The 22,205-nt window shown below is 33.3% G+C and overlaps 1 protein-coding gene across 5 annotated transcripts in view; it reads left to right on the top strand.

The window, feature by feature from the left end:
• Nucleotides 1-22,205, top strand: part of Jmjd1c (jumonji domain containing 1C) — a 287,493-nt gene that overhangs the window by 186,827 nt on the left and 78,461 nt on the right. For 4 of the 5 annotated variants that reach the window (XM_076834248.1, XM_076834245.1, XM_076834244.1 and 1 more), the window contains exon 3: nt 20,557-20,670. Coding sequence is in view for 2 of the 5 variants with exons in the window: in XM_076834245.1 (XP_076690360.1) it covers nt 20,557-20,670 (114 nt within the window). In the remaining 3 variants the exon portion in view is untranslated. Of the gene's footprint in view, nt 1-16,114; nt 16,620-20,556; nt 20,671-22,205 lie in introns of those variants that run through there. The other variant, XM_076834247.1, reaches the window with a different exon arrangement.

The raw sequence follows: 22,205 nt of genomic DNA, 5'->3' as shown, positions 1-22,205 counted from the left end.
GAGACAGAATTTTATTTAGATGGTTTTATATTATTATGTTAATAAAGAGGGACTGTAGATGAAGTGGCTTTGGCCTTCAGACTTTGGCCTTTGGCTGTTTGTAAATGTTAGTATGTGTGATGATGTTTATCCTGTCTTAAATTACTCCAACAGTCTTAAATAGATCCTAGTGGCCATTTAGTAAATTTCTTTAAAACAAGTATATAGGGATAATATTAAAATAGAGATGGAAATAAATTTCTACATAGTTTTCCCTGCATTCCACTCATTTCCCCTACCCACCCACCAAAGAATTGTTAAAAAGTTAGTTATAAATGAGGCATTGTTAGCAGATAAGGTCTCAAAAGTATCCAGTCCCTTTTATCCATGGTTTTGATTTTCCACAGTTAGCCACAGTCCAAAATTATTAAATGGAAAATTGCAGAAATAATAACATGTCATTCTAAGCAACATGATGAAGTCTGTGCCTTTGAGTGTCCCTCCCTAGGCATGAATCATCCTTTTGTTCAGTGTATCCACTCTTTATACACTGCCAGTCTGTTAGTTACTCAGTAGCCATCTTGTTTATCAGTTAGGTTTCTTATTACTGAACTGCTTCTTGTTCAAGTAATCCTTCTTTTACTTAATAATGGCCCCAAAGCATAAGAGTAGTAATGTTGGCAATTAAAATACACCAAAGATAAACTGCAAAGTGCTTTCTTCAGGTGAAACAATGTGGAAGTTCTCATTGAAGGAAAAAATATGTATGCTCAGGTTGATGATAGCTATAATAAGAATAAATCTTTTATCTATGAAATTATAAAGAAGGAAAAAGAAATCTATAGTAGTTTTGCTGTAGCCCCTCAAACTGCACAAGTTATGGCCACAGTTGAGTGCATTGTAAGTGCTTCGTTACAATGGAAAGAAAAATGAGATGGAAATATGTTAAATTTGTACATGTATGTATAGGAACAAAACTATATATGGGTTTGGTACTGTATGCACTTTTTGATATCAGGTAGGGGTCTTGGAACCTATCTTCCTTAGGTAAGGAGGGACTATTGTATTGCAAAAGTTTTAATTCCAGTCATACTTTTAAAACATCAGCTAGCATTTAGAAATGTTTTGAAACAAATGATACATTTAATGCCCCTTCTCAAAATTAGTTATCAAACAGAAGAATTTATACTTTTTATCTTGTCATTTCCCTTTCCATGAAAGTTACTAACTTAAATTTTTATAGTCATTATTCACTTTTGTTTTCATATTGTGAAATGAATTTCAGCCTTGAATTTGAACTGTTTTATGATAACAGCAAAATTTTAGCCATTTTGTTACACTGTGTATGTTGATGTCTTTCCATAAAAAGCAGCTGAGGGTAATCATTGACATTACAGATAAAAAAAGGTTTTTGTTTTGTTTTGTTTTTGTGGGGTGTGTCTCTACATATTACAACCTCAGAAGTTTTTTTACAGTCTAGTTTTAAATGTTGTCAGAAGTTTCAGAAATTTTCAGAGGCCCTAGAAGTCTAATACATGCATCTTAGATTCTTCTTTAAAGATATTTTCCTGATGTTAGCCTAAACTAACTTTTTCTTCTTTCTAAAATGTTCATCTACATATTTTCAGAGAACTTATCATCTCTTTATTTGAAACAGACATTGTAATATTTGAATTAATTGATTGTGCTGGAGATTAAACCTGGAGCCTTATCAGTACTAGACAAGTGTTGTAACACTGAGTCTCCATAATAAAGAGAGAGAGAGAACCTTAATATTTATTTTTTAGTTTTTTCGGCGGACACAACATCTTTGTTTGTATGTGGTGCTGAGGATTGAACCCCTGGCCACACGTATGCCAGGCGAGCATGCTACCACTTGAGCCACATCCCCAGCCCTCATTAATCTTTATTTTTAGGTTTTTCTTTACTTCTGTGATTTTCATACTTGCCTGTTTATTATATGTAGAACACATATTTTTTAATTTTTAAGTAGCATAAGGATAATCATAGAATTTTTGCTCTGTAATCAGGTTTTTAATACCAACCTTTCTAAAATGTCATTGTTAAATATTGTAGTGTTACCGCTGTTGACCAGTGACGAGTCCTTGCTTCCCTAATGTTGAAGAATAACACCAGAGAAGCAAGCCGAGGCAAGGTCAGAGTAGAAATTAGAAGTTTATTAAAGGACAGCAGAAAAGACTTCTCCCTGAGGAAGAAGGGGACCCAAGAGGTGGAATCCGTGAAGTGCGGTTGTCTCTCCATTTTAGTTTTTGGTGATGGAATGTAGGTAGGAAGGCCCTAAGGGTTGGGACACAGGTGGGCCAAAGAAGAAATCTGGGCAGGAAGGACTTCATTAACACTTCTTTGGGATGGGCTATCTTTAAATCTGCTGGGGCTGTTCATTAACATTTCTTTGGGATGGACTTTGGGCCTAGGGCTTTTCTTGGGACTTCCTTAACATTTCAAGAGTTGCTCAACTTTTCTGGAAATTCATTCTCAACATGGCCTCCATTTTAGATTTCACTGGATATTAGACCCGATTTACCTAACTACACTGACTGCCTAATTTTAAATCTGGCTTCAGTAGCACCTATGATTTTTATAGTCATGTAATATCTTGTTACAGTAAATACTAATGTATTGAAAATTATTCTTAAAATGTTTTTTAAAGATCAGACCAGTAGCCCACCAACTTTTAAGTAATATGGAATTCAGTGCTATTTGATTTAGGATTAAGTAATTTGTATAATCTTTTCAAGCTTTATTACAACAGGATTTGACATAAATACATAGATGTATGAACGCTCATATGTCAAGTAGCATTGATCGCCTTTCATGAAAAGCTATTATTGCTACCATTGTTAAGGGGAAAAGGAAAAAAAAAAAACAGAGGTTTTTACCATCAAACAATAATTTTTGCTGTTTCAGTTAACATTTCCAGCCATGAATTTACATTCATGGTTTTTGTTTCTTTCATTTCAAATCACAATTTATTATGTGCCTATCAAATGTATAATTTAAAGAGTATTTTACTACTCTTACGTGAGAGAAAAATTTTAGCTTTCTTATGAAATTCTTGAAAATAAAAGCTTTTTCTCATAACTACAAAAAGAATCAACTGAGGATACATACAATTATTTAAATATGACTAATTCTGAATTTTTTTATAGTTGAGCTACTGTTAACTAGTGTTGTAGGGGATAATACCCTAATGCAAGTTAACTTCCATGTGTACCAACTGGAAAAGTTGCCCATACAATAAAAAGATCCACAGCTCATATTAAAATACCAGGATTCTAGAGTGATTAAATTCATTTAAAATGTGTAGCAAGAAATGAGATGGGAAAGCAAGTCATAGGCTTGGAGAAAATCTTTGCAGAAGACACATCTGATAAAAGACTGTTATCCAAAATATACAAAGAATTCTTAGAACTCCACAATAAGAATATGTGAATAACCTGGTTTTAAAAATGGATAGAAGAAGACCTTATAGACACCTCACCAAAACTATACAGGTTACAGATAAGCATATGAAAAGCTGCTGCACAAAATCTGATATTAAGGAGTTTCATATTAAAACAAAAATGTGAGGCTGGGGTTGTAGCTTGGTGGTAGAGTGCTTAACTTGCCTAACCTGTATGAGGCACAGGGTTTCATCCTCAGCCTTTTTTTCTTACCAAACACAAGAATCTTTTAAAGAGCTCATCAATAAATAGCTTACACTGGAAAGCTACCTGTTTTCAGTATAGGGCTATTTGACCCATGTTGAGGCCCTTTAAAATCTCCCTCCTTTCATATACCAAGCTTTTAAATGTGAAAAATGTAAGGACAGCAGATGATAAATTCTTTGAAATTGTGCAGAGAAATACCTATTTAAAGATTTCCCTGCTTCCTGAAAAAATAGTAAAAGCTAAAGCAGTAGGCTAAGATAGCAGCAATTCTGCTTCCCCAAATTACAGGGCAAGAGAGAATATAATACCAAATATAAACATTATACCCTTAAAAAAGGGGGATAGGGTGGGATTTAATCATTGTTGACCTCTACTTTCTATGCATACTAAGAGGAACAAAGAGGAAGTTCCTCAAGAAAAGACCTGAAGAGTCAGAAGTATAGTTAATCATTCAACAAAAGATTTCAAGTGTGATTTAAAATTGCCTGCGAAGCAACAAAAAAATTTCCCTGGTCACCTGAACTATGAACCTATGAACCCAGAATGAATTGGTTCAAGATTGTGGTCTGTGGGCTGGGGTTGTAGCTCAGCGGTACAGTGCTCACCCAGCATGTGTGAGGCCCTGCACCCCACATAAAAATAAATAAATAAAGGTATTGTGTCCAACTACAAATAAAAAAAAGATTGTGGTCTAAGGATGTAAAGCCCTGATGTGTAGGCTTTTCCACCACATATTGTCAACCTCAGCAAACACTTTACAGTTTTAAATTTTTTTCCAGCCTTGAGATATAATAGACCTAACTGAATAAATTTAAGGTGTATAACATGCCCTTGTTTATTGTGAAATGATCACCACAATCAAGTTCTTTAACACATCTACCACCTCACCTTATTTACTTATAATTGTTTATGTACATGTGTGTGGTTAAGAAAACTTAAGATCTACTCTCTTGTTGAGTGAACAGAATGACAAAAGACATTGATCTGTCTAGAGAATGTCTTAAGTTCCTGGACTAGTGGCTTGGTGTTCTTAACCAGGATCCAGGGTCCTCTTAATCAGTAGTTCTCAAAGCTGACTAAACCTCAGAAATAACTCAAGAATGTTTAAAACTGAAGATTCCTGGGCCCCACCCTCACTATAATTAGGGTAAAGCCTAGAAATATGTATTATTAGAAGATTCTTCATGTGGTCTTGAAAACCCTTGAATTTTGGTATAAAATATTAGGAGCTTTGTATTTCTGGGGGAGCCATAGATTTTTTTTTCATACTCTCAAGGGGGGTTATATTTTAAAAATACTTGATATCAGTCTCTGATTATCAAATTCGATAGCATCAGAATTACTCAAGAATTTGGTAACTCAGATTTCTGGAGCCCACTTCTAGAATTTCTGATTTCCTAAGTCTGTTGTGGACCCAGGAATTTACATTTTTAACTAATTCTTTAGCAAAGCTGATGTGTTTTTACTTGACAGGGAGCTATTCTCTTTGAAAACTGCTGTTCTAGGCCTTAGCTAACACCATGGTATACTTTAAGCATTACTTTAAGCATCAAGCTCTAGAAGCAAAGTATACCTCTCAGGATTCTTCACCAATTAATAGTAAACATAATGAAGCATAACAAAGCTCAGTCAAGTTCCCTACTGTTAAGAGAAGGTAAAAAAAAACAAAAACAAACAAACAAACAAAAAAAAACTTGCTCCTTCCTGGTAAAGAAGTGGTAAAGCAAAGTCTAGAGACATTATTTAAGTTGACCCTATTAACAAACCTAGTTCATGAATAATTGCTTCTCTGTATATCATTTTGCTTTATTTCTGGTCATAGTAGAAAAATGCTTATTTCCAAACCATTAAATGGTTTGATTTTGTTGTTGTTGTTTTTTCACACTAAATTTTGTAACTTTTGAAGCATGCTCATTTCCTACATAGCCAAGTAAAAACAGCACAGTTAAATATAGTTTGACGTAAATATGACAGGAATCAGGAAAGATGATCCTATGAATTTCTCAAATGAGGAAAACTGGTTGTATTAAAAAGCTCAAAGCAGATGATAAAAGTGGTTGGTACGAGGAAGCTTTCAGATCCTTGTGGTAAAAGCAACCATTATTAAAGCTATAAAACACTGTTAAATCTACAGTTTACTTGCCCAGACTTCTTTCAGAATATCTGAATGTTGAAGAAAACTAGAACCCTGGAAGAAGTCTTTATTATCCATGAAGAATCTTATGTTGAAATTTTTCTCTATATACAGAGATAAACTTACGGCTTCTGTATATCATTCATTGGCCGTTGTGTTTTCCTTTCTCAGTTAGCCCTAGGAGTCTAATTGTTTTATCCCTGTATAGGGAAATGTCTGTAGTGAAACAAACTAACCTGAGATTAGAGGATCTAGTGCTTTAGGGTTTGTGTTTGAAGAAAGTGCACCAAAATTTTGTTAGTGTTTATCGACTTGAGATTCAATTTGTATATTTTTTTGTGCATTTATGTAAAACTATAACTATTTATTTCCTTACAACGTGTTAGAAGGGAAGGAAAGGTAAGGTAATTTTAAATGAATCATAATTTGTTTGAAACATAAAGAAAACATTTTGTGCCAAAGTCTTTTAATTATATGAAGTTCTGTTTTCCATTATAGTCTTGGCTGGGGAATGTAGCTCAGTAGTAGAGTACTTGCCTACCATTATAGCCTTTACTTTGTATATTAATATTTTCATATTTTGTGACTATTAAAATATTGGCATAAATCAGTACTTAAAGAAATATGGTTATAATTTGATAGCTTGTTATTATCATATTTTTTTAAATATTTATTTATTTTTTTAGTTATTGGCAGACACAACATCTTTGTTGGTATGTGGTGCTGAGGATCGAACCCGGGCCGCACACATGCCAGACGAGCGCACTACCGCTCGAGCCACATCCCCAGACCATATTATCATATTTTGAATCTAAAAACTACTGAGCCAAAAAGCCAAAGGCTGAATGTTCTCTCTGATGATAAGTGGATGTTGATCCATAATCTGGCGGATATGGGAAAAATGGAAGAACTTTGATGGGGGCGAAGGGGAGGGAGAGGCAGGGAGGGGAAATGGGGGTGAAGGGGAGGGAGAGGCAGGGAGGGGAAATGGGGGTAGGAAAGATGGTGGAATGAGATGGACATCATTACCCTAGGAACATGTGTGACTGCACATACGGTACTGCATTGTGTACAATCATAGAAATATAAAGTTGTATACAATGAATTAAAATGCATTCTACTGTCGTATACCTAATTAAAATTTTAAAATATTGAGCAAGGTATCGATATCACCTAAATATATATATTTTTTAAATCAACCAAAATTGCTACTACGTCACTATATAATGGAAATTATGAATCCCTTTACTGAAAATTTCCAGATTATTACTGATACCATCAGTTGTTGAAAACAAGAAAGCAATGAGGAAATAAATGTAGAACCTTATTGACATACTGCACAAGAAACAGATATTTGTCAAATGGAAATTAACAACACCAGTAATAAATGGATGTCTTATCTAGGTTTCTAAAACTATAAACAATAAAATGATTAGGAAAATTTGGAAATTTATTTTAATATTAGTTTTATACTGAGAAGGGCCAGGGAATCAGCCATATGCAAATATAATGACATGTCCTACTCTCTGACTCAAGACAGTTTATTTTAGTTTAACTTCAATTTTTTAGCTTAACTTCAATTTTAGATTATTAGCATTTTTCATTTATGGTTGGGTTGATTTAATAGATTAATATTTTCTATACCCACAAAACTATGTTTGCTTTTTCATCATTAAGAGATTAAAGGATCTGTTTGGATTACAGAGATCCCATGCCACCAAGCCTTCCATGTTGTGAAACAACCTACTTGGTGACTTAATTTGTTTTGAAATTGAAGGTTTTACTTTTTACTTTTAATTCTGTCACCTTTTATGAATAATACATGAACATTTAGTTATGCTTCTTTTTTGCTCATTTGTATATGCAAAAGTCATAGCCTTTGTTTATGAAAAGCTTGGTTTTTCAGATACTCTTGTGAGGGGAAAAAAGACTGTTAACTTAAACATTAACTAGTTTGAAGAAGACAATATTAGAATCTAAGAATTGGAAAAAAATCTAATATTTTATAAGCCATTCCTTGCCCAAGCTAGAAATGGGATTCTTCTGTGACAGACTTGAAGTTTTCATCCAAATTTTTTTTGTATGGGGTTGGGGTATTGAGACAGGTTTCACTAAGTTTCCTATGCTAATATGGAACTTGTGATCCTTCTTCCTCAGCCTCCTGAACAGCTGAGATTACAGGTATGCGTAACCATACCCAGCCCAGATTCTTCTTGATTGCTTCTAGTTACAGGAGGCTTACTACTTTGTGAGTAGTCACTGGTTTAGTAAAATTCAATTATTGGAATTGTGTTAATTCTTTTTCCTGAGCTGGAATTGGACTTTCCAGAAATTTTATTTGTATATTTCTTTTCCATTATTACTTAACCCCTTAAGAGGTGTTGCTCTCACCTCTTCTTTAGGAATAAACATTCTGCATTTCTTCAAATGGCATTAATATTTCATAATTTGTAGACCTCTTTGATACATTTCAGTTTGTAATTGTTCATTTTATATTATTATGTCTACAGTGAACAAGATGTTTAGAGAGTATATAACCAATACAAAATACCTTTTTGTGGTGCTGAAGATCTAACCCAGGGCCTCACACATGTTGGGCAAGTGATCTACCACTAAACTACATTCCTAGCTTTCCACTTTAAAATCTAAACGAATTATTACCTCCCTTCTTCTGGGTACTTTGTGTGTTTATAAATAAGTTTGAAATTTGATTTGCTCCCCCATTTTAAAAATATATAACATGTGTTGGCCTAGTGTATTCAAGCCCTCCAGGATTTTTATTCTTCCCACATGAATTTCTGGGAAGATAGGCTTCCTTTTACATTCTACTTATGTAATTGATTTTTTTTTTTTTAACCTAAATGTAGGACATTATTAAGTTTTGGGGTTAATCCTTTTCCAGTTTTTCTTGATCATTTTAAAATCTAGGTCTTGATTATATTTTAATTATTCTATCATTTCTTAACTTTAAAATAAAAATTGCTTTCAAGTGTTTAAGATCAATGATGAAGGGACAGCAGGTGAACAATTAATAACAATACTATTAATCATTACTCTTCAACCAGCAGCAAGTACGTCTAAAACTGTCATCAAGCTCATATTTCACTGACTTAACTATTGCAGATCATCTTGATAAAAATTTTGTTAAAATCAGGTTCCAAGTATCTCTCTTACTTTAAGACCACACTAACTACATAGCTTTTTTTTTTTTTTAAAGCAGATTACTCCTTGAGGAGTATGTTTTGCTCTTAATTATCACTGTATTAAAAGTTTTTTTCATTATGCAAATTATCTACTTTAGAATTTTGGTGGAGTTCCAAGTGTCCTAGTGTAGTTTTTAAATTGTCCTTTTCCTCCTTTATAAATATTAATAGGTACCTGTCTTCAATATCTTGATAATGCCATGATTTTTTTTTTAAGGTTCTCAGGAGCTTATTTGTTTTTGAAGAGACAGTGAGAGAGGAGAGAGAGAGAGAGAATTTTTTTTTTTTTTATATCTATTTTTTAGTTTTCGGCGGACACAACATCTTTGTTTGTATGTGGTGCTGAGGATCGAACCCGGGCTGCCCGCATGCCAGGCGAGCGCGCTACCGCTTGAGCCACATCCCCAGCCCCATGCCATGATCTTTTATCAAAGATTATGAATAATGGCTTTGAGCTAATATCTAGCCATTTGGTATTTCTCATTCTTGTTATTTGTTGTTGTTGTTGTGGGTGTGGGTGTGGGTTGCTGGGAATTTAAACTAGAACCTCACATGTGGTAGGCACATACGCTACCACTAAGCTATACCCCCTTCTTAATTTAATATTCTACTATGTAATGTATTTTCATTGTTTTTTTTTTTTTCCCCAGTATTCTATACTGGGATTGAACCCAGGAGCACTTTTCAATGAACTACATCTCCAGCCTTTTTTTTATTTTGAGACAGGATTTCACCAAGTCACTAAGGCTGACCTCAAACTTGTGATCTTCCTGCCTCATCCCTCCTGTCCACCAATGCACTCTAGCTGTTTGGATCAATTTTTAATCATTTATAAAAGTGGGTTAAGAATTATAAGAAAATTAATAATAAAACTCATGTTCTTTTACTTACTTATTAGGTAGCTGTTTAGAATAACGGCAATGTAAAAATTTGGAAAGAGAATTAAGTAACTTAAAGTTTGTGTGTACTCTGAATCTCAGTAACAGATACTCTGTCTTTTTTAGGTATCTTTATTTTGTTTGTTTATTTTTATGTGGTGCTGAGGATGGAACCCAGTGCCTCACATGTGGGAGGCAAGCACTCTGCTACTGAGCCACAACCTCAGCCCTAGTTTCAGATACTCTGGTGAGGGAAAAAAGACTGTTAACTGGCTAGATTCAAGATAAAACTGTGGGATCATAGTCATTGATTTAAGGTTTCCTTTTCTTTCATCATACTTATTGTGTTTTATACTTCCTGGTGTTCTTTTTCTAAGCATAATTCAACTCCTTTCATAAAACAACTCCTTTATGTTGAATTACTTTCTTTACCTAACTCTATTTATTTCCTTTCTAGAAGGTGACAATGTATGTAAATTTGTCATGTCATACTTTTTTTTCTTTGTACTTTTTGACTTAGCAGTTTCTTATAGACAGTTTTCATTTTCCTCCATTAAAAGTTCAAAGTATATAGTTTTATACAGTAGCAGTTGGCAAAACACTTTGTTCTCTGCCATGCCAACAAACGGGGGGGGGGGGACAGTTCTTTCATACTATACAATATAAAAGTAACTCGCAATGAATTGCTTCATAATCCCTAGGTTTCCATAAATAAGATTTTTTGACAGGAAAAGTCACACTCTCCAAGTGTTCATTTCTTTAATCTGTAAAAATGAGATTAATCTCTGAAGTTCTATTTTTCTGGGAGGGGGGTACCAGGGATTGAACTTAGGGGCACTCAACCATTGAGCCACATCCCTAGCCCTGTTTTGTAGTTTTTTTTTTTTTTTTTTTTTTTTTTAGAGACAGTGTCTCACTTGAGTTGTTTAGCACCTAGCTAAATTGCTGAGGCTGGGTTTGAACTGGTGATCCTCCTGCCTCCACCTCCCGAGCCACTGGGATTACAAGTGTGCATCAAGCCCAGTTGAAGTTCTATTTTTTTAACAATCTGTTTTTCTTTCATTTAATTTTCACATTTATTTACTCTTTGACTTGAAAATCCACCTGTATCTTATACTAAACTCTCATTTTTATCTGGGTCAATTTTGGGACTTTTAAAACTGTTCATTGATGACTGTGTGTTCATGTTGTAGTATAACATTGTTGAAGTCACAGGAGCATTGAAATATATTGTATCTGTTATAACCAATTCTCTACACTTTTTTTTCCCTCTTTCCTGTTGTGTTTGCTTGAACTTTTTTGCTTGTTTTTCCATATAAACATTAAAATAGATTTGTTTAATTCCAAATCTTACTTGATTTTTATCAGCCGTATAGGAAATGAAATAAGGGAAAATAACTGAAAGAGGCATAAAGGAAAAATATCAAGTATTATATATATGAACAGAGAAAACAGCATTAAACATAATTACTGTATTAATGCGTTTTGAAATATCTTCTTCTGAAGTGGTATTACAGCTTCTATTGGTTCTGAAAGGAAGTATGAATAAACTTGACAAAGAAATTTAAGCATTTAGTTCTAGTTTGACTTCATGTGGCCACCCCAATATAAATTTCAGTATGTCCTGGTAACAGTGTGAAATACAGGATAAAAGAAAGTGAAAATTTAGGTGTAAAATACAGTTTGTGACTGTTAATCTTTTGTGAAAAGAAAAATAGATTTTCTCAATGGTACAGCATACAAAAGGTGTAAAGAAAGAAAAATAACTAAAACCTCAGTATTATGAGGAAGGACGACTAATCAGGGTATTTCTGAAAGAGAAGTCATAGAGATGACAAAGTTCTCATAGTTTAAATACTGCCTTGTTAGTATTCAAAAGTCTAGGAGGAAGAAGTAAAAGACACAAAATTCAGCCATAATACTTTTGATTATATAAAGTGTGGAGAGTGGTTTTTGTACTTCTTAAACATTGGTTTGGAATTATCAATAGAGGTTTTTCTTAGTGCAACTATATGCCATTAAAATATTTGTCATGATAAATAAAAATGACATTCTTTTGGCAGTCCTTTCTTGACTAGAGCACAGTTGTCTATGATATAATATAAAATGTAAGGAAAGAAACATTAAATAATTCTCCAGTTATTTAGTTCCTAGCAGGTCTGTAATTTTGTCTTTATTTGCATAATTTCTCTACTAATGTCTTTTTCCTTCTAAAACACCATAAATTTGTCAGGCATCCTGGCACACAACTGTAAAGGCTGAGGCAGTAGAATTCCAAGTTCAAGTCACCCTAAGCAACTCAGGGAGACTATCTCAAAAGGGCTAGGGATGTAGCTCACAGGTCAAGTGTCCCTGGGTTCATTCAATCAATACCCACCCCCCCAACACACACACCACACACATACACACCATAAACAATGCTAGGGGTGGGAATTTGGTTGTCTTTTCTTCACCACTACATCCTTAGGGCCCTGCACATAAAAGATACCCCATACATATTGGTTAAATGGGTATTCTACATGCTTGAGGCAGAGAGGTTTTTAAAAAGGAAGATGAGGTCCATATCTTAAAGAAATATTTATAGAACTCATAGTCTGCTAAAGGTGCGAAACTGCAATACAGCCTTGGTGTTGCATGAAAGATCTACATGGATTCATTAATGTGAAAAACTTAATCCTTTTGGGGTTACCATGATACAGAATTTTGTGTTTGATTATCTATTTTCATAAATTTACAGAAAAATAATGGCAGCCTTTATCCAAGTCTGTATCAGATTTAAATTCTAATTACTGTTGTTGATCTTTTTTTTTTTTTCCCTACTCATATGTCTTTAAAAAAATGTTTATCATGCTAGGTCATTAAACAGAGATTTTTGTGTATGGAAGCCCTTGGCTCAATCCCCAGAGTTCCCATCCTTAAAAAAAAGGTTGTTTGTTGTTTTTGCAGGGGTTTTTCCTTAAGTCTGTACACTTGGAGAAATCAACTGGTTGTTTAGGCTTCCATAAAGATAAGAGATTTATTCTTTTTCTGGTTAAGGATAAATGGGATTCAAACTGCCTGTTTAACTGTTAATTGTACATATAAGGTTCTCACATTATTGAAAGGAACAGATTTTTCTTCAGATAGCCAGACAGTGTTGCCTTCCTTTGAGCCTCTGTTTACTTTCTCACCTCTGTTGATTTATTCAGCTTGTAACCTAGAAACCAGCTAAGGAGGAAGGAAGTCAGAGATGTGTATTTCTGGGCAGTAACTGGAGTAGTTTCCTCTTCCCCTAGCCTGATTTGCAGCCAGAAAAAGCCTTTTATCCCACCCCCACCTCCCAAACAAAAATATAAAAGGAAAAGGAAAAAATTACAGAACTGTTCACTTACCTTCCTTAATCCAGCAAGGAAGGCATAAGCCATAAGAATGATTAAAGGATGAAAATGCTGTTCTCTTCAAAGTAGTGCTTTTACTGTGTGAAAGGTTGACCGCGGAGTTAAAAGGGGATATAATGTAAAACCTGGCAACTTATGCTTGATGTCAGTTTCTCCATATCATTGCTTCACTATTTTTGTGTTAGAAATTTATTATCAGAGTACCAGACCAAACATACATTAATGTATTTGTAAAAATATTAAGTCCAGTTTAAATATTAAAAAGGCATTTGTTGGTATCAGCTAGTACCTCTGCATCTTTGTACATCAAGTATTTACTCTGTAGTACTTCTTTATAGCAGTGGAGAAGCCTTTTTATTTTATTCTCTTATTTACAATAAATTGTAAAAATGTATTATAATATGTACTTAAAATTTGATAGTTTATAATTTGATTTTTTGTTGTTGTTTTGGACTCCAAAAAAGGCTGCCAAGTTTTCGTTTATTTATTTATTTGTTTGGTTTGGTTTGGTTTTTGGTTGGTTGGTTTGGTTTGGTTTGGGTTTTTTTTTTTTTTTTTTTTTTTTTTTTGGTTGCGGGGGGCAGTTTACTGGGGATTGAATCCAGGGGCACTTTACCACAGAGCTACATACCCAAGCCCTTTTAATTTTTTATTTTGAGGCAGAGTCTCCTTAAATTGCTCAGGGCTTTGCTAAATTGCTGAGGCTGACCTCAAATTTGTAATCCTCCTTTTTCAGCCTCCTGAGTCATTGGGATTACAGGTGTGTGCCACCATACCCAGATCTTGGCAACTTTTATATGACATAGTGAGTTCTCATTTTTATATGTTTTCATTTTGTGTATTAAATGATTCTGAATGAGTTTTTAGGATGGTTTGAGTGATCTAATCTTTACTTGACAGCAATATTAACAATGCTTTGTTCTAGTGGGCATGGTGGTACACTCCTTTAATCCCCCAGTGTCTGAGAGGCAGGGAGATGGTGAATTCAAAACCAGCTACAGCAACTTAAGGAGGGCCCTAAGCAACTCCATGAGTCCCTGTCTCTAAATAAAATATATAAAGAGACTGGGGATGTGGCTCAGTGGTTAAGCACCCTGAGTTCAATCCCTGGTACCAAAACAAAACTTTGCTCTGGTTACATTTTAGCACCATTTATGTTCTATAAAATAAAACAAAATTTTACATTTTAGCAACTCAAGTGCAGGTCCATATATATACTAAGCTGAAAATACCTTGTTTTCAATGCTTAACCTGATATTTTCTGTGACAAGATAGTAATACATATGGAATATATAAAAATAGATTCTATATGTACTATACAAAAGTTGGCACATTTTTAAATTAATAAGGACTACATATATGTAAAAATAGGTGAACTATTTTTACACTGGAATTGTATTTTCAGAGTTTCAGTGACATAGATATGTATGCATGCATTTCCTTTGTTTCTCCATATAATCTTACAATAAAACTGAAAACATTTCAGTTAATCTTTTTTATTATTATTATTTTGTTGAAGTTGGACACAATACCTTTATTTATTTTTATTTATTTTTATGTAGTGCTGAGGATGGAACCCAGGGCCTTGCATGTGCTAAGCAAGCACTCTACCACTGATCGACAACCCCCAGCCCTCAGTTAAATCTTAACACTGAAACATAACTGACTGAATGGCCAACTTTCTTTTGCTAACTCAGAACTGGTGAATTTCACTGAATGCTGTAATGCCTTAAAATTTAATTACACTAACAAATTAGTATCTATCATCTGATGTTAGCATACAGATGTAAATTCTTAGTTTCTACCTCTGGTTCTTGATTTGTTGAATAGCTAGAGTTAGCCTCATATCATCATGTAAACCTTTGCCACAAAGTGAGAAACAAGTATTACAGTATCCCTGTCCAGTAGAAAGAAAAAGTGAATCCCATGTATAATTTAATTTTTTTATCATTTACTTTGAAAATTGAAAAGTACAGGTTTTTATTTAGCCTAAATATTTCAAAATGTGATCAATATGAAATTATTCATGAAATACATTAATGCTTTTTTCAAATAAGTATGTATTTTATACATACAGCACACATCTGAATTCAGACTAATCATTTTAGGTGCTTGGTAGCCTCATGGTTAGTTATTACCACATTCATTGGATGTTAAGAGAATATATTAAATACATTCGGAAAATATATCTTGATTTTCAAACTATAGGTCTTTATCTTTGAACTATCTAGATTAAATTGTTTATATAAATAATGAAAATATTTTTTCATTATTTTTTAAATCTGCTGGTTTGTTTTTCTTTTAATTAAATTCTCTCCTAGATTGTTTGTCATTTGATAACATTTAAATTGTTACATCAAAATGTTTTCAGTTGAGGTTTTTTGTTATAGCTTTAAGGCAAAATAATTTTTAAAAAGTGTTGCTTCAGAACTCATCAAAAACAATTTTTCGGATTTAGAGTTATGCTTTTTTTTTTTGCCAACCTGAGAGATTTATATTTATATTTAGTTTTGTTTTTTTTTTTTCTGCACTTTTCTCACCTTGGTAAATCTGGAAAGCAAAAACTTTGTATTTGAATTTGCTTTATTAAGGAGACAGTAAAACTTGAGCTCTCAGTCTCGCCACTAGTCTGTCTTTGTCTGTTGTTAAAATTATGAGCCAGTCTCTATGGCCGCAGCCAAATGAGTAATCACCAGTAATGTGACTCGTGCTGGAAGTGACTCCATCAGCACCTGTGACGGGGGATTAGTTACAGTTTACAGAGCACCGCCTCTTCCCTTCTCTCAGTGCGCCCTAAGCCAAGTACTCGTTCTCATTTGAGTGTCTGCGCTGTTGGAAGCTACTGCAGTGTTTCCACGCAGGCAGAGTACAGTGGGAAAGGTTTTCTGTAGCTAATGGATGGCTGTTCTCTTTATTTGGAGAATCTTACTGGTTATGTAAGCGACCTCGGGAGAAATTATCCTGACCCAGATCGGCGGATGCAGTAGTGCTTCAGCTGCAGGATTTCTTAGTCGTTAACACCACAGTGCTGATGACAAAGAGCGAGTTGTAATCCTCATCACTGGCAGAGCTGAGCCCGAAGCAGACAGAAAATCGTCATTTGCTCGTCGGAGACTTGTTAGGTTACAGCTCCTGCTTCGTTCTTGCTCTTGGCTTTTCTTCCTATACAATGACGCCGCTGCAAGTGAACTCAGAAATGCTTGGCTTGAGAGCCATTTGCCTGTGATTTTTTGAAGACTGAAGAAGTATTTACGATAGATTAAAAAAAAAAAATACCACTCAAGAACAAAATGAAATGGCAGCTATACTTATTGACCTTTACAGCCTTGGCTTGGATTTCTGAGATTTAAAAATACTTTAAAATTCTCAAGAACAAAGTACGGTTTGTATTTTTTCTGCTTCCTCTTTCTTTTGTCTTAATTTACATTTGGTTTTGCTTCTCAGCCTTAGGATTAAGGTCACTGCCTTTTATAGTTCTAGCCTCAGTGTTCTTAGTTTTTAAGATTTTTTTAAACTATTTGTTTAGAGATAGGTTACTGTGTTCCTGGTAATTTAGTAACAATGAAAAAGATTGAAATTGAGAAGTTTAATTGTTTAAAATGCTGTGGCAGGAGTGTTTTTAAATTAGACTAAAATTTTAAGAGAAGTAGGTTTTGGGGAGGTGTTGTTTGTCTTTTGGGTTTTTCTGGGGGGCGTGATGTGTTCCCTTCCCCACCCCCAAACTTGTTTTCTAACATTGGTGTTTTTCAATAGACCTGCTTGGGTGGGAATTTGGACTTTGTTCTTTCAAGTCACTCCAGCCCTTTTTTTTTTTTTTTTTTTTGGTAGGCTAAACCTTGACTTATAAATGTTGCCTAGATGTTTTCTGCTTCAGTATTTATCTTTGTTGAGATTCATATCAGTATTTTTGTAGTTAATAAGCCTGATTTTTTTTTTAACTTGGAAAAGGAATTGTTAAATGTTAATCGGAGATAGTTAGAAATGCAGACTCAGACATAAGCTCCAAGCTCCTGTGAATTTCCTGTTAAATGTTAAATGGTGAGCCTTAACACGGTTTGTTTGAGCAGCTGAGTTGTATCTGAGAGCTGTAGCTGATTTATTTTAAAAATGTTTTTTAGGGGAGTGCTCATCTGTTCACTTCTTTCTCATGTGAATGGAATGTGGTGCAGCATGGAGCCCCAAACAGGATACAGTTGTTCTAAGCATTCTTCCTATAGTGTGGTAGGCCCTACTGGAAATGTAGGCTCTTATCTCTATTTCTTTTGCCATCAGACTATTTTTAAAAGTATGGTCAACACTGACAAATGACCTTTAAAGAACTCAATCCTCTAATGAAATTGAAAAAAAGTGTTTTGTTTGAACTAAATATTCATGTTTTAGTAATTTTCACTTGAGTTTTCAAAGACTTTTAGCATTTGAATAAGTCTTTTGTGATTAGGGCCACATTCTACTCGGGAGTTTCATCTGATGGTGGTAGCTCATTGCTTCCCCTTAGGCTGTGGAAGTTCCTCTTAGAATGGTATCTTTAGAGTCTTGAATTAGTTATGCATGAGTTCTATTTTCTTTACATTCCAGTGCATTTAGACCCTGAAATATTTACTATAGATTAATCATCAAAAACTGTAGGACCCATTTGCTTTTATTTAAGTGTGTGCGTTTTTATTTTCATGCCAATAATGTATCTGAAATATGTTAAATTTGGGTACAAAAGTTAACAGTGGTTACATACATTGTTGTTTGTCAATTTAAGAAAGCAGTTTTTAAAAACTACATGGTTTCATATGTTATTTGTGTTTGGTTTTCCATAAAATAAAATCAGTCACACAAACTTATTCACTTAATACATATTGAAATATTTCTTCAACAATTACTATAAATTTATTGATACTTGATAAGAATATAACTTGTAGCTTAAATATAATTCCATTTTAACATTTACAGCTCATGGTCTTTTTATTTCCTATTTTATACTTTGGACTGCCGTTTGTAGATTATAAGTTTTCATGTGTCAGAAATAGGTCATTGAGTTTAGAGTACATTCGGTCATTGTAAATTAGTATTTTTACCCTTCTGGTAACAAAATTTTAACAGTGGCTTTCAATTAAATACCTTAAAACTTGGGAAATTATTTTAACCTAGGATCTAAACCTTCTTCCCAATTAACTGAGAGCAATTTACATTTGGTTTCTTGAAATTTACCACTAAAATTCTAACCTACCTTCAAAAGGAAAGCTCTTACAGGTTCTCTCAATGTTTTTCCTATTATATGACTCTGATAGGAAATGCAAACCACCTGTAATATTTGCGTTAGAGGCACTCAAGACTGAGAAGTTTACTTCTTTGACAAATCCTTCTTAATTGAGTCCTTAGCCACTTAGTTAATACTGTTTGTGGACCATTTTTTGTTAACCTTTATGGGTTGACCTGACATGATACTGTTCGAAAAGAAAAAAACATTTGATAGTGTTTAAAGATTAAAAGTCCTATTGAGAAAGTACCAGTGTTTTCTAGTTTATTAAAAGCTAAACTGACTAGTATAGGATGAAAAACCATTTTTCATAGTAGAGATTATAGTATCTCTTCATTATTTCGTATCAGTCCATCACAGTGGTATGGACATTTTAAGTCTAATGAAAGTACTCAATTTCTTTAAAACTTTATCACTTAATAAGTGAAAAAAAGTGAATGGATTTATAAAAATTATAATTTCTGGAATTTAGTCTTGGCAAATAGAAAATATTAGATGACAACAGTAGCCAGTGATAGCTAAATAATGTGGGCATTTTTATTTTGAAAATATAATTTCTCCCCCAAATAAAATATTTCTCATAAATGTGTAGAACCTAAAAGGTTAGCCTAGGACTTGGGAAGAGAGGATGTTGCTGTGAATACGTTTTATAATCATAAATACTGAAAGTAAGTGGGTATGTAAGAGGTTTGGGCTCCCGGCCTCATACCCCCTCCTTCTTGGTGGTGGTGGGGAGCTGTCTGTGGATGGAACCTTGGGCCTTGGTCATGGTAATAAGCACATGTTCTATCATTGGGCTGTACCTGCAGCCCTGAACATTGTTTCCATGTTATTTCAATTAAGAGAAGATATTATGTTTATTGTGTAGGTAGTGTGAAAAGAAGGTATGTTTAAAATACTTGTTTATTTTCATGTGTTTTTAGCAACAAAACAATTGCAATCACACTGAAAATCATTTTAGGAATTTCTTAAATAGAAATTTACTCCTTAAGAGCCATTCCAAACTAAAAGTCTTGAAGTTTTTTCCTAGAGTATGTCTACTACTTGTGATTAACAAGATGTTGTATTTCTTTAAGACAGGAGATTATAGGCAAACACTATGGCTTCAGAACTCCTGGGGATTTTTACTGTCCATGTTAGAAGCTTTTTGTTTAAATGGTCATAGAAATTGCCTTGTAGTAAGAAGCATTTTTGGGGTAATATTAGAGGTAATTTAGAAGCCGAGTTGGTTGATTCTGTTTTCCAACTTTGATTCTTTTATAGTGAAGCTGCTGTGTTTTTAAATGATGGAATTTTTATTTTTGAGTTTTTGGAATAGTACCTTGATGTTAATTTGGTTTTATTCAACCTTTACTATTATGAAAGTGAATGTGATCATAATTAAAAATACATAATATTAATATTTCCTTCCTCCTCTGCATCTCTCACATCCTCATACCAAGATATGAATGCATTCCATTATATAAAAGACAAGCCTTTGAAAGAATCACATGACTTTTGGAATCAATTTTTTAAAAAAGTATTGAAAATAGGAAGAAATACTGCTTCCTATCTCAATGCTATTTTCAATGAAATAACTGGATTTTTATTTGTGCCTGGGGCAAGGGCAGGGGTGGAGAGTACAAGGGGTGGGATTAAAAGAACAGATGCTTCCTGGTCCTTTAAAATTTCAATGTGAATGAGCTAGAAAAATACAAAATCGAAATTATTACTGTCTTATAAAGAATAATAGTTATGTATAGTTTTAAAAAGAATGGTAAATTAGCTCCTACTCTTTGAAAAAGCAATTTCTTTTTTAATATTAAAAATTTTCACACACCCATACTGGATTCTTTTTAAAAGTAAAAAATGAGCTTAATATGTAATTTTCTCATGTTCCATATAGTTATAGTTCATTCCTTTTTTAAAAAAAAAACACAATTTCTTAATGTATGGATAAAAGCATTACTTTAGGTTACACCATGTGCTGATGACACTAATATTGTGTGGTTATCATACCACATTTTGAGAATACAACTTAGAAAATAGCCATTAGAAACTTTTTGTTTTGATTTTTCTCTTGACAGACTTTCAAACCCCTGGTTGAAAAAAGTATACCCAGTTCAATAACCGCAGTAGAATTCCTTATAGATAAACAACTGGATTTTTTAACAGAAGATAGTGCCTTTCAGCTGTATCAGGTAAGAAATTTTAGATTTATTTTAAAAGTTAACTGCTGATTTAACTTGATTCGTGTTTAGATATATACTAAGTTTCAATTAACATCTTAGATGTACATGGAGCTCAAGGCATTCAATAAATTTTTATATTAGCATAAATGATTTATTCTGGCAAGAAATATATACTGAGATCCTACTATGAACCATACAGCCTTCTGTCTGTAGCTAGAAATGAAGAAATGAAAAAGAAAAACTTTTACTTTCTAAATAATGATAGAAAGTAACTGGTCTGATATTAGTATAAATTATGTTTGTCTCCAACTTTAAAGGTTAAGAATAAGTTTATTAATGTAATTTAGTGGCATGTTAGTGTTTACTGTGTGCATACATATCAGTTTAACATAAGAGCAGTTCATTTTAAAGGGGAAGTTTTCCTTTAGATTGTCATTAATTGAGTAATAGCTTAATTATAATACATTTAGTTGGAAAATATTTTCTAGTAAACTGTTAGATTTATTTATTTGTTTATGTAGCAGCACTACAGATCAAACCCAGAGTCCTTGCATACTAAGCTAATGCTCTACCACTGAGTTACAGCTGCAGCCCTAAATTTAACCTAAATGTTTTTTAAAATTTCTAGTACAGTTCTTGTTAATGTTTTAAGTTAGCAGTAAAAAAACAGAATTTTCTTTGTACATTTGGACTTTAAATATTTATTTTGTAGGTTTCCTTTTACTTATATGCTTAAAGTAGCACAGCAATTGCATTGATCAAGGAAGTAGTTTTTAACTTTTTTTTTCCCTCTAAGGAGTGGAAAGTTAATTCTCCAATTTCATTTCATACTAGTTAACCATTTTTCAAAAAATAAAATATAGAGCCATTGTTTCCATGGAAAGAACAAGGCCTTGAGTTAATGAGCAGTGATTTGTTGTGCTGGAGTTATACTTAGGGAATTAAACTAGGTTATTAGGTTTACCAACGTGAGATGATGATTCTTTGTGGTGTTATTTTCTTAATTTGAAGTCTATATAGCTATGCTTTTGTATTTTCATGATATTTTTCTTTGAATGGCCTTGTTTTTTGAACTTAGCTTTTTTTAACTTATAACTGTTACAGCTAAAAAATTACAGCCAACTCCCAGTTTTACAGTGGAGTTATGGGACTTTTCCCTTGGGTTTTATTTTGTTTTTATGAATGCCATTTAGTGTATTATAGACATTACTATCATTTGTTTTATTTCTGAATGTCAAAGTGAAATCAAAGGAACCTTCCAACTCAATTTTTTAATTCTGTGCTTGCATTATTATCACTGTGGAAGGAAGTTTCAGCTTGGATTTGATTTAGAGAAGTGAAATAGTTATGTAGAAATTACTTTTAAAAATAAACTCTTGCCAGGTGGCCTAAAACTGTACAACATATTTATTAAAATTATAGTGATTAAAAGAATGTGCTAACCCAGCACTTTTTCCCCTAACATTTTAAAACTTGAAGATGGTGATAATTTTTTTTTAAATAATAAAGGCCAAAGAGGTAAAGTCTTAAATAGTTTGGTGAAT

Source organism: Callospermophilus lateralis, chromosome 15 (assembly GCF_048772815.1).
Source record: "Callospermophilus lateralis isolate mCalLat2 chromosome 15, mCalLat2.hap1, whole genome shotgun sequence".
Taxonomy (NCBI): Eukaryota; Metazoa; Chordata; class Mammalia; order Rodentia; family Sciuridae; genus Callospermophilus; species Callospermophilus lateralis.
This window is presented reverse-complemented; position numbering and strand designations above follow the sequence as displayed.